Consider the following 13,527-nt stretch of genomic DNA (forward strand, 5'->3'; position numbering starts at 1 on the left):
AGAGTTTGGGTAACCCCGGAAATACTCGATGCTGGAGCACGACTGCTTTGGGCCATCTCTGCCAACTTTAGCCCACACACTCACCGGCTGCACGGTCCGGGGCATTCTCTTGAGGGCATGAGAGCTAAGAACCTACACAGTTCGCAGTAGAGAGGTGAAAGGCTACAGCAATGTTTATTGAATACAGTGCCAGGTTTATAAATAAAACTTATTTACAATTTCCATAGAGTTGGTCCCCCATCAGCGAGGTGGTTAAATCTCCACAACAGTTTATCTCAAGATTTACAGAACGTTCAAGTACATCTCTTTTTCAAACAGCCACAGTGAAGGGTGACTTCAGTAACAGAAGGACCACCACCATCCTTGCTCTAGGTGTTTAATGAACATTGTAGTAGGTCTAGGGGAAGAACACACATCCCTACCTTCTTACTCAAAGGGATAGACAGCAAAGAACTGTCTTCTATTGGACAGTGTCAAGGGATAGTTAAAAAGAAAAAGTAGGTGACTGCCAGTTGAGGGGTTCAGTTAAGACACAACAGTATAAATCTGGTCGCTGCCAAAGGAAAGTATTTAGGACACACCATAAATAATTCTAGTGGTTAAGATAATTGAACTAATAGTCGACTTGCCTGAATTGATTCTGTTCAATAAGTTTCCAGGATGCGGAGGGGTGGGTGGTATGTGCTATCCCTCTAGTGTGATAGTAACGCTAGGCCTACTGGACAGCCATTCCTTACCATATGGTTACGAGTCGGACATGCACTTAGAAAGAGAATATAAAACTATGTACAACAGCTTGTCTTCAATGTAAGTTGCTCAAAGACACCAATTAAAGTGTGCAAAAATTTGTCAAAAAATCAGAAAAAGCCTTCCCTGGAACAGTGCATTAGCCCATCTGAGCCATCAAGTTGTTTGCCTTGCTCAACAGCTCCCCCGAACAGTCGGAGAACACAGCTATGAAGAGGTGGGCAAGTCTCAGGCTAAAGCAGGATGCCAGCTAACTAGTCACTTTATACATATATATATATATATATAAATATATGTATATATTTATAGAGTACTTAGTAAGTCAAAGAGTTTACAGGAGAGTGCTATCCGGACTCCAGGACACCCAGCTCTTTCCCCTCACAAACTCAGAAGCTAACACCAAACCCTGGGCTGGTTGTGTCCCAGGGTGTGTGGTGGGGGAGGCCCACGAGGTGGGGGTGCTCTGCCTCCCACAACTCCAAACTTCAGCTTCCTGTTCCCTGGGGGTTAGGGTTCTGCAGTTCCCATGCAGGGTTCCTGGCCACACAAGAATCCTGTTTTAAAGGTAGCCTTAAGGGACAGGCTATGGGGGCTGCTAAAGCAGAGTCTACCCAGCTTCTACAAAGACTTGGTAAAAGGTAAAAGATAGGAGGTAAGTTTTAAAAAAGTAAGTCACCTCCAACCCCCTTTGAAACTACCAAGAGGTCAGACCACAAGCCTGAGACTGGGTCCACACTGGGCAATTCCATCCACCTTCCAAGACAAAGCCACCGCCATTGCTCACACCTGGAACCCTCAGTGCTCTCCCCAGAAGGGAACCCCCAAGGCATTCTCAAGAATACCTAATGATTCAGTTCACCAACCTGTCTGCCAACCCCCCAGCCCAAGGGCCAGCAAGGGCACACAGCGTCTTTCTCTCCACAGCTCTGACCCACCCCTCTGGCAGAAGAAAGCAAATACAAAGGAGCTACGAAACGCCAGAAAGGCAGGGAGTAGGAGAGTCAGAGAAGCAAGGGTCTACACAGCAGCCTTGAATGCACCCATTTGGCTGCCAAGGGCTTCTCGGTGCCTTGCTAGAAGCCTGCCCGTTCCTGGCCACCCCCACACTCAAAGCCAAAGCTCCTTGCTAATCAGATACAACCAGTTAACACCCTGAAAAATGTACGAGGCCCTTGTTTCAAAAATGAGCTCTGTACTAAATGCAACACACTTCTGGGGAGGGGGTAGGGGTCCTAAACAGACCAGGACCAGCACATCTGACTTTTGGTTATAGGTTTATAATTAGACATGAAATTCATTCTGGGCTACAACTTTTGGTTTTGTTCTTTTTTTTTTTTTTTTTGTGGTTTTCTTTCAAGCCAGAGGCTTAAGTATTAGTTCTACTTACAGGGAGAAAAAAAAATCAATTAAAAACCGTATAGAAGCTAAAGGGTATCATAAGTTAAAAACTGAACCAAAGGTGACTGGCAGTCTTAGATAACCAAAGACTGAGTTACAGACACACTCATCAAGTCTCCTGCACAGGTGGCCTCTTGTGGTCAGCAGCAGCACAGCTGAGATCTCCTACACACACGCACGCCTGGGAGAGGCTGTTCCCTCACTAAGCTCCTCTGCCCGAACATCAAGTGACCAAGATAGTCGAGCACGTGCGCACACAGAGACACACAGAAAACATAAGGAGACTTACATGGCCAATGATGACAAAGCAATCAGTGTCGGCCAGGTTTCAGGAGTTGATGCTAGGTACTTGGGAGGGAAACCCAGGTTATCCTGGATGGTGGACATGTTTCTATGTACGCTGGCTTCCCCTCCAATGGCCTTCTCCTCGTCCCCCTTCAGAGCTCAGCTTACAAAGCATTTAACACCACTTTTAAGTTAATGGTCTTTTTATTGGAAAAAAAAAAAAGACTAGCATTTACAACTTGGAATGGACGTAAATTCTAATTTCCTGAACAGCAATGTTGATGGTTGTGCTCAAGTCCACAGCCACAGCCTACTCTGCTGGCTCCGGGTCATGGTTCACAAGGTCTTAAAACAGAGAGTCCAAAGATGCTCCCTTGGTAAACATTTCTTATTAAAAATTTGTGTGATTTGGTGACAGCCTTGATGTTTACTTCACTCTAGCACAACACACACAGCACTAAACCATCACTCAGGCACGCCACCAGGTGTCATTGTCACCATGGGGTTGGAGCACTTGAAGGACAAGAGGGCCATCCTACTTCTGGGGCTGTATCTCAAAGTTCAGCTTCACCCATTTTCTGTACATCATCCTGAGGTAAACCAATTTTAAATGTTTGTTTGCAGCAAACTGGCTACTGACAATTGATCTGAACAAATTGTAGAACCCATCTGAGATTTTGAATTTGTTTTTTCCATTTTTCGGTTTTAATACAAAGGCCTGACTGTGCTCAATCGTCAAGCTGCATGCATGAGAAACTGGCCAGCCCAAACAGTGTATTAATCATTAGCAAATGGAACTTTAAGGAGTCCACTAAGTGCTTCCTTATAAGGTAGTACGAGTATTATACTGTAAAACTGATGTGGGGGCTTGATCTTTAGGGGACAGGACCACCAACCAATACATGCAGATTTTGTGTGTGGACAGAAGGTACGTTTGACATTCGGTTTTGCTAGATAGAAACAGAATGAATAAATGAACTTTTTTCTTTTTTCTTTTTTTTTTTGTAAGAGGTAAGTAAAAGATTTCAATTTGATTCTTCTAGAGGGAAAAGTAGTTGAAAGTGGGTCTTCATTTTGCAGTCATCATCTGTACGAATTCTGAAAAGACAAATATAAAGTTTATCTTTAAAAGAAGCGGTAACGGACAGATTTACTGTGTACAATACAAGTGGTGGCTGTGCACAGTAATCGCTGCTAAAAACCAGGCTCAGGACATTTAGCCTTACCTTCATAGTTGACTTGTCCATCTCCATCGATATCTGCTTCTCTGATCATCTCATCTACTTCTTCATCCGTTAGCTTCTCTCCTAAGTTTGTCATGACATGGCGCAATTCTGCTGCACTGATGTAACCATTTCCATCCTGTCAACAGACAGCAGTTGTTACAAGGTGATGGCAGATGGAGGTTCTGGAGAGCAAGCAGCTGACTGTCCAAGCCTCCCTCAAGGTACCGTCAACATTCCTCCCAACCCAGCTCCCAGCAGTCATCAAACACAAAATGCACAGTTTTTCAAAAGCAGACACACTGAACACAACAAAGACAGACAGTCAGATCAGCACTTCTCTCTGCTGGGGCGTCAAAGGAGAGGCTCTGGCACTCCGGCTAACTCTAACCAACCGTTACAACCTTCAGCGGTGACAGCCCAGAGCCATGTAATGTGCCTCTCCAAGGCAAGTGTGCAAGGTTACCTTGTCAAAGACTCGGAATGCCTCACGGATTTCTTCTTCGCTATCTGTATCTTTCATTTTTCTAGCCATCATGGTCAAGAACTCTGGGAAGTCAATGGTGCCATTCCCTTTAATCACAAAAAGAAAAGATAAGCATCACACGGACAGCCCTGTGCAGTAATCTTAGAACACTGTACAGACAAATGCACTCTGTACAATTCCAGCGATAACTACAACGATGAACTACGATAAACTATTTTTTTTAAAACTATTCATTTTTCTTAGGCCAACCTTCTGTAACCTCACAGAGCAATGTCACATGTCAAGCAACATCAAGCAACTCGGCAACGTGCAGCACAGCATTTACAGCAAAGGGAGCTGCACATCTGGGTTCACAATAGCATTTACAGCAAAGGAAGCTGCACATCTGGGTTCACAATAGCATTTACAGCAAAGGAAGCTGTACATCGGGGTTCACAATCATGAAAGCAGACTACACCGTTTGGAAAAGGAAGCATGCAATTGCCTGTCCAGGGAGAACACTCAGTCCTAACTAATAATGTCCTAGCAATGTTCAAAACACTTTAGGGGGAAAAAAGTGAGAGCAAGAAAAAAGCCTACTATACCCTGCCCAGTTCCCCAAGTCTTCTCCAGATGTACTTCTGGCCCTATTATATATGCGATCTAACCATGCTCTTATCCAACTTGGCTTTTTGTTTCTGTTTTGGTCCTGGGGATTGACCCCAGGGCCTCTCATTGTGCCAAGCACACACTCTTACTCCCAAACCCCCAATTCAGCAGCTTCATTTTCCATGAAGGGAAAAGCTCAGAAGCCGTTCTCAGATTAGGGTCATTAATCTTCAGTAAACTGTCAGAGGAATCCACCCAAGAGCCAACATTCCAAACGATTCCTCTAAAGCTAAGGGATAAATATTCCCAAAGACAAATCCCAAATTAACACTAACTTGAATTAAATGGAAATAACATCACAGAAAACAACAACAAAACCAACAGAAAAACCCCACCAAAACAGGAGTTATTTAAAATTCATTTTCACTAGCACATTTAAAGCTAGTAGCTTTCAAAGGCTTGTGTGGATGATGGTTTAGTGCCCTGGGTTCAATCCCTACAATGGTGTAATGATGTAAGTAAACACAACATCAAAAATTCCTAGTCTTTGAAGATATTTATATAAGACAAAATAAATGACTAAGTGCTACCTAGAAGCATGTGAAGAGATCCTTAGGAATCAAAACAAGGCTTGATGCAGGTTCTCCCACTGTTTCATACACTCTGACAGTCAAACATAGTCTCCTACCGAGCCTGGTTTCCCAGGATTTACAGAAAACAGAAAGGCCTGCCCATGTTCCCATATGGTTCATCAACCAGACAGAATTATGGACGATTTTTCCTAAAACAGCACTGAGGAGAATCATCTTTGGGGGTATTTTAATGGTACAGAAAACCCACGTCTAACACAACACTCTCCGGTGCCATGTTTTCTAATAGCTGCTCTCACAGCATCGGTCGACAAAGCACAGCTGAGGCCCAGGCTCTGCCTTCCTAGCTCCTTTCCAGTCTGCAGTCTTAGGACACACATTCCTGGACTTATGGGACTTTTCAACTAGGGAGAGTGCTTCCAAACCAGCTTACTGACAAAAAGGAGAATAAACTCTGTCTACTACTGTTCTCTCAGACAGACAGACAACTATTAGGGGAGCTGCTGGTTCTTCCGGCCCTCAGCCTTACATAGCTTTTCTTCCACAAATGTAGTCTTCAGACACCACTCAGTTCCCAGCTAATGTCTAAGGGTGCCCTTCGGTCACCGCCCTCAGGTTCCGTCTCTTAGAAACAACAGCAAGCTCTCTGGCTACTCATTTCTACTTCCCCCACAAAACTTGGTATAGCCTCAGGGGTCAGCCAATAAAGATTAGAGCTGCAGGTCCCAGTAAGTAGGAAAAAAAAAAACCCAAAACATAACAAACAAACAAAAAAATCCCAGTGATCCAATCCAGGAAATGCTCTAGACCACAGCAGAACGAACTGGACAGCAAGCCCACTGTCTTCTATTTTAATGTCAAGAGGCTGCGAGGCAACCATAGAAAGGAACTCTGAACATTTGTTTTACTCTAGGGACCTTAAAAACATTCTGTGACAAGTCTGAATTTGAATTACACAACAGTGGTGTGCATTCAGTTCTAAAGCCCTTACCGTCAGCATCCACTTCGTTGATCATGTCCTGCAATTCAGCTTCTGTTGGGTTCTGACCCAGTGACCTCATGACAGTCCCAAGTTCCTTTGTTGTGATGGTGCCATCACCATCTTTGTCGAACAGAGAGAAAGCTTCCTTGAATTCTGAAAAGAGAAGTTTACTAGAATCAGTGTTTTTACCCAACACTGTTGTGATACACACGCCCCTGGGGCTTGCCAAGACAAGCTGTCCAAGTTATCAGAAACCACCTGGCCTTTATCTACAGAAATAATAACCACAATAGGCCTGTAGGTCTGGCCAGCACACAGTAGCCCAGAAAGCAAACATTGTCCTGGTAACCAGTTCAATAAAGCCACGATATCCTATTTTTTAAAAAAGCTAGCCTGATCATTCTTAACTTGGTCACCAAGTGCAATCTGAGATGCCGATTTACCAGTTACAGTAAAGTCCCTTTCATGTTGCACTTCTATAGTTTCATAGCAACACGGTTACTAAAAGGGTTCATTCCCAGGCAGCCACATCCAGGATATTTTCAGAATTCCAGGTTTATCTTATGTGCATGCCTGCCTGCCTGCATCTGTATGTCCATCACGTTCATGCCTGCTGTCTGAAGAGGTCAGAGGGCAGTACTGGATCCCCCAGAACTGGAGTTAGAGACCACTGAAAATTACATGTGTCTTGGGGACCTAACTTGAATCTTCTGCAAGAGCAGTAAGTGTTCTTTCCCACTGAGGCATCTCTCTAGAAACCACCTTAAAACATTAAGACGGAAACATTAGAGATAAAGTTGCTGGGCATGGTGGCACCCTGGAGGCAACTGCAGAAGATCTCTGTGAATTCAAAGCCAGCTTAGTCTACGCAGCAAATTCCAGGACAGCAAGATTTACAGAGAGATCCTCACCTCAAAACAAAAAACAAATAGAAAAAGAAAAACTGACCTCCCTCCAAGAGTAAAGACTAAATAAACGTGACTCATCTCCCAGTTATTACAGCATTAAATCTACCCGTTTCCATATATTTTAGCATAGCAAGCACAAGCTTCACTGGTAGACCACTGAGAGACCTGTGTCTAATAACTCTGGAGTAGCAGGGTCAGTGCATCTCCTTCTCTGGGCAGCTGTGCACACCCCAGAGTGTGCCAGGCTGGCAGGGTCCATTCCACGTCACCTCTAAAACACCTGACCTCACTGTTTCTGCTCAAGAATTCTTAGAAAACCATGCGAACAGGAGAGGGAAAGAGACAACACAGGAGATACAGTAACAGGTCAGAACCTAGTTCCCATTTCCTGGGGTCTCCCCAGTCTTCAACTTACCAGCAATCTGTTCTTCAGTCAGCTGATCAGCCTACACGGAGAAAGAAAAGGTCATAATTCAATCTAGGCAAGTTTGGTTGATAATAACCAAGCTTTCCTAATTATACTTAAAATTGTGGGTTTTTTTTTAAATCAGTAATTAAAAAAAGCGAGTGTTTCAAAATCATTAGCACTGCCATTAAGTGAAAGTTACTATAAGAAAGGAAAACTATTTAGGCTCGCTTAACAATAAAGGGTGACAAAGAAGTGACAGCATGTGCTGGTTTCATTTCTTTGGCCTGCTGCTTGCAGTTCGCACTGCAATCCAGTAATGCAATGTGGAAAATGGCGCCTCTAGTGGTCAAAGTATTCACAGCACCAGCAGCAGCAACACGCAGAGAAAGAAGAGCGCCACCTACTGCGCCAGAAACACTGCAGTCGCTGGCTCCATCCAAGAGACCCAACCCAATGCCACCGACAAGGCAGCCAGCACCAGGATCCTGTCCAGGGGCAGGCTTTTAGTGCACCTTGCGCATAGCTCTGGGCCCTCCAAAATCTCCACAATGGCGTTACATAATGGTATTGGGTTGGATTATCAGGCTTTTATATCCATTTTATGAGAAACAATTAAGTGAAAAAAATATACAGTAATGGGTTACCCACCACCCCAGTTTCATTTCTACGAAATAAATGCTTTCCAATCATTTAAATTAGGCAGCGATTTGCTAAAAGTCTACCATTTACAATGGCTAATGCCTTCGGCCAAATTATCCTATGCTTAGGAAGCCAGGAAAAAAACTGAATCTTAGGACTATTATAAAACTGCAAAAATGAAGCACACAGAAAACGATACTCTTTTTGAGGCGATACAATAGCCTTTTCCTCACGTACAGGAATAACTATTATCATTTTCTGGTATTAACACTGTCCGCCTTAAGAGTGACAGAAAAGCTGCTGATCGCCAACATTCAGTATTTCCATGTACTAAATGACCACGAAGTAGCTTTTTATTTTTTTATTTTTTCACTTGCACTATTTAGTGTCTGCAGCCCTGAACCTGTGCCTCCAGCCAGGGGAACTCAAGATCTCAAAGAGAATATATATTTTTATTTTAATGAAGCCAGTTGCAAATTAAACTCCAAGAGAAACCCGGTGGCACTGGAGTTTATTCTTTTCTGTGGAAACTCGCCTTATACATTGATTTGGGGGAGGAAAGACTTTCTACTTTTTTATATTTTAAATGGGTCTTCCTCCTATCCATTACTGGAAGCTACTTTCAAGGCAAATGGAGACACGATGATTTATGTAATGCCCAGCCATGTCAGTCTTGTACGACAGGAAGCACTGCCACACCTCGTAGGAGAAACTGTCTGCTCAGTGAGAAGAGTTCCACCTCCCCGAAAAATCCTGACTGGAGGCCTATCAAATGCATCTACCTTCAGGACAACGACTCCCCCCACCCCCAAGTCATTCTGGCCTTGAGTCAAAGGCGTTCTAGCAGCCCCGCCAGGGCAGAAAGTGCTGCTGGTGATGTCAGCTCTGCCTGGCGAGGGAGAAAGGGGCTACGGCACACGCACCGGGCCAACCCGCACAGTCGCATCTGGCAATCCAGAGGCTGTAGAGAAAGCGGAAACGTGGAGACGGGCATCTCCCTGCCGCCCAGGGAGTGGCGTGAACAAGAGGCACACAGGGCGAGGGGCCAGACCGGGGTGCAGGCCCAAAGGGGCCCCAGGACGGGGGTGCTGCCTATCCCCGGCACCTCCTACCGCTCCCGCTCCCCCAGGCACAGAGCCTGCCGCCGCCTCCTCCCTAGCAGAAACTTTGCGTCTCTAATGGAAACCGTGGCGCGCGCCAACTCTCTCCTCCCCCGCCCCGCCGCCCCAATTAGCGCGAGCCGAGCGCCTCCCGCGGGAAGGGGCCTCCCCGTGGACCAGGGCGATCGCGCCCGCCTAGCACCGCACCAGGAGGGCGGAGGGGGGGGAGGTCGAGGTTGCATGGCCCGGCCACGCGCGCGGCCACCCCGCGGGGCCCCGCCCGGCCGTAGGGCGGCCGCTTCCGCCCTCTCCGCCCCCCAGCCTTCGCCTTCCTGCCCCCAACCCCACCCTTCCCCGGCTCCTTCCTTCCCAGCTCACGCCCGCGCCGCGCCCCCCGGGAGGAAGGAGGGGACCGCAGCCGAGGGAGGGTGCCCAACTGGGTCGGCCGGGTGACTGAAGGTGGCTGAGGGCACCCAGGAGCCCTCGGCCCAAACCCTGTGCGCCACCGGCTCGCCCCGACCCATTCATTCTCCGCGGCTTGGGGCTGGCTACCGGGACGTCGCGGCCTGCCCCGCCCGGTTTCCCCCCCGCCCTGCCGGCCCCGGCCGAGGCGCTGCAGGCAGCCCGGGTGCGGCGCGCTGGATGCAGTGGGTGCGGGGCTGGGGGAGGGGGTGGATGCGGAAGGCCCCGGTGCAGCTGTGGCAGCGGCTCCAGCCCGCGCACAGCCCACTGTAGAGTCCAGCCCCAGAGGCGTCCAAAACTCAAGAGGAGGATCCCTGGCAACCAAAGCCGAGATGCAAACCCGAAATGCATCCTTTTTAACCGCAGCCTCCGCGTAGCACCCGGCAAAGAGGGGTGGGGGAGTAACCTCAGCCAGGAAAAGGGGGGAGCCCCAAGACTCAACTACAAATCCGGGGAGAGCTTGGGCAGCTGCTAGCCTGCGACTGCCGATCCCGACCTACCATGGTGCGAGCGAAGGAAGGAAGAGCGGAGCAGGCGAGGGTGGCTACACCAGCGCAGGGGCTGTGACCGCCGAGGTGCCTCCGCTGTTGCTGCTGCTAAGGCGCTACCTGCGCTGTGCGCTGAGCCTCAGCCGCCGCCCGACTGCGAGTAACGGCACCGCGAACACGAGACTCCCAGCACCACTGCCGTAGCGCGAGCCTGTGTGCCGCGATATATATACGATGCGCCGTATCCCTCCGCCGCGGCAGTACCGCCTCGCGCAGGGCGGCGCTGCGGCAGCCGGGCCTCGCCGCAAGGCCCCGCCCCCCAGGCGCGCCCGGCGCGGCGGGCCCATTCCACGGGCAGGGGTCACTGGGGAGTCCAGTGCTCGAGCGTGGGTGCTGGCATGTGCCACAAGCATCCCGTGGACATGGAATGCCCCTGAGTGAGACCTGGGGACCGCCTCGGGCTTTCAGCCTGTGCCAGTCACCTAGCCCCACTCCACCTGTGTATCGCCCTCCCACCACCTCCTGGTGGGTACGGGGTCGTAGAGCCCACCCTTCTGGGTCCCCACGGGCCGCCTAGTGCCCTAGGAGCCGCGGGAGGTCTGGGGGCTGAGAAAGCCGCTTGGAGGAGGAGGGGAGGAATCGGCCTCCCACTTTGAGCAGCAGAGGAGCAGAGGAACTGTGTGAGGACAAGGTGGACGGCCTTGGAGAAGAAATTAATCGGATGTTGTACTTTTCTCTTTTTGGAGAACTGTCCCAGGCACAGTTGATAAGTCTGTGCCGTGTTTACAGGCTCAACCAGTCTAGTTTTCGTGTTTTTACATTTCCACTAAATTTTTAAAGATGCTGGAAGATTTGTCCCCTGCTGGGTTTGTTCCTTTTCCTATGACAGATTCTATTCTGCCTGCTTCTTAAATGAATGCAGTGAGTAGCTTATATAGACCTTAAAACCTTACATGCTTTTTCCTAATTGTCCAGGTCCTGAAAATCCATAAATTCATATACACAAAGGAGGGGAAAGATACTCAGAATGCCTCTGCTTACAGCTGGAACACGCACAGCCAATTGATTCTGGTAGGGAGCTAGACAATCTTAATTACAATCTTAATTATAATCCTTAAATAATATTTTAATCTTTAAATTCGCTATTCTCCATTCTCTGTAAACTGGGGAGGGGCAACACAAAAACTATCTCGGGTCTTAATTTGGCGCCTGGGACTTAAAAAAAAAATCTTAACAAAAAATGCTGCAGTTTCTTTGCTTGCCAAGACAGAATACAGAATTTGATCTTTTGCTTGCAAGGCCAGGACAAGCTGCAGGTTGTTTATTCTTTCAGAAATTGTGGCAAAAAATGTGTGATTAGCATGCCCTGCTGGGAAAGTCGTATTTTCCTTGGCTTTGGCAGAGGCTGCAGATAGGTGTTTTAAGATAATAGGAAATGTCCCTGCATGGTGCAGATGCCAGAGGACCTCTTAGGATTGCCTCAGACAGCCTGTCAGCCACTGGAGGACTGGCTTACCCGTGTTCTGGAATGCTGCAGAAAGGGGGAACCTGCTGTTTAAGGAGAAGCTGTAGCCCCAAGCCTGGGAACGGTGCTGGCTTCCTTCCCTCACAAACACACATACTATCCCTGGGTTCACAGAGAACAGAGATTAATACAAAGTGAATTTAAAGCATATTCAACAATCTAATGAATTCCAGGTCTACATGGCCAAACTCATTATAACTGTTTCGTTCCTAATAGAATTTGTCTTTCTTTTTCTATCAGGCTTTTCATAAGGTAGTTAGCTAAATGCATTTTAGCATTTGGTATGCGATGATAAGGGAGAAATGGTGGCCTAAAAATGAGGTACGTTTAATTATTGTGGATCCTTTTGTTTCTGGTAGTCTTCCGTCCCTTATAATTATTTTGGTTACATAGATACAACCCATGGTTTCACAAAACCAGCCAAATATTTTCCTGTACCATTTAACTATTTCACTAAGTAAAATGTCTGAAACATTTTCATGACTTACCTTGCTAAGCACCATTCATCCTAAAGTTATTTTAATCATCACAGAACAATTTTCTGTCCGTTCATATTTTACAAATGAGTGCTCCTTTGGAATTCTTTAACATATCAAAGCACATAACTAGCTTTCAAGTGTAGTGGGTTGGTAATGAGGTCACGCTTTACACAGCTTTATGGCTAGTTTCACACACTGAAATATAAGAAGGTCAAGTGACTTGCCCAGGATCTTCCTGTGAGTCGGTGATTGGGCATAAACTAGAGCGTGAGTCTTTGCTCAGGACTCTAATATTAGATTGTATATTAGTTAAATCAGTATCTGAAAATTTAAAGATACAATGTTAAATATTTGCCTATTTCAGAGATCAGATTCTCTGGCTGGCAACTTAGGTCCACTGAGTGTTCGTGTCCCAGGGAATTAACTTCCTAATTCCTGAAGAGGTCAGCAATTATATAAAGCTTCATTACTGTAATGTACCAAGATCCCAAAAGCCTATGGAACATTCTGTGACATTAAAAAAATAGTTCTATGTGAAATTATTTAAATCAAATAATGTTAAATAGAAGAGAAGAGGAAAGAATGCGGCCCCAGGCCAGAAATCTAAAGACTGCCCCGTGCCAAGCCTCAGCTTCTCTCCATGACCCCTTCAATCCAGCTTTCATGCTGCCAAAACCAGTACCACGTGGGAGACTCTTAATGCCAAGTTTGGCTGCCAGCTTGAGATGCAGCCTTGGCCCCTCTGGACCACAGCTTTGTGTGCTGACACTAAGGAAATACTTCCCAGAAGGTTTTTGCCTCTGTGATGTTGGTGTCTTCTTATTCACAGCTGACTTGTTGCCCAGATGGATGCACCCATTGTCCAAGGAAAGATTTCACTTTCACGGATTCGGTTTTTTTTTTTAAAATTTTAGACTTATTTATTTTACTTTATGCAACTGTATATATGTACACCAGATGCTTGCCTGTTGGATTTCCTGGGACTGGTGTTACAGATGGTTGTGAACCACCACGTGGGTGCTGGGAATTGAACCCAGGTCCTTTGCAAGAGCAACCAGTGCTCTTAACTGCTGAGCCACCTCTCCAGCCCCTCCACAGATTCCTGATTGAACTATATCACACAGTAGCATCTCTGAGCGACTCTCAAACTCCCTCCGGGACTTTGCAGGCCTTGATCATCTGCATTTTTCTCAATATTCTTTTCCTCCACATTCTTA

The 13,527-nt window shown here is 46.9% G+C and overlaps 1 protein-coding gene across 1 annotated transcript; it reads right to left on the reverse strand.

Moving 5' to 3' along the window:
* Positions 1 to 155: 155 nt before the first annotated feature.
* On the reverse strand, positions 156 to 10,506 carry Calm1 (calmodulin 1). Its single transcript, XM_075948318.1, has 6 exons — positions 10,319 to 10,506; positions 7,624 to 7,654; positions 6,310 to 6,453; positions 4,120 to 4,226; positions 3,657 to 3,792; positions 156 to 3,528 (listed from the first exon to the last, which is right to left on the reverse strand). Exons 1-6 carry the CDS (start codon positions 10,319 to 10,321, stop codon positions 3,500 to 3,502), a joined length of 450 nt encoding a protein of 149 aa, XP_075804433.1. The 5' UTR covers positions 10,322 to 10,506; the 3' UTR covers positions 156 to 3,499.
* Positions 10,507 to 13,527: the final 3,021 nt, after the last annotated feature.

This window comes from Microtus pennsylvanicus, chromosome 14 (genome assembly GCF_037038515.1).
Source record: "Microtus pennsylvanicus isolate mMicPen1 chromosome 14, mMicPen1.hap1, whole genome shotgun sequence".
Classification (NCBI taxonomy): Eukaryota; Metazoa; Chordata; class Mammalia; order Rodentia; family Cricetidae; genus Microtus; species Microtus pennsylvanicus.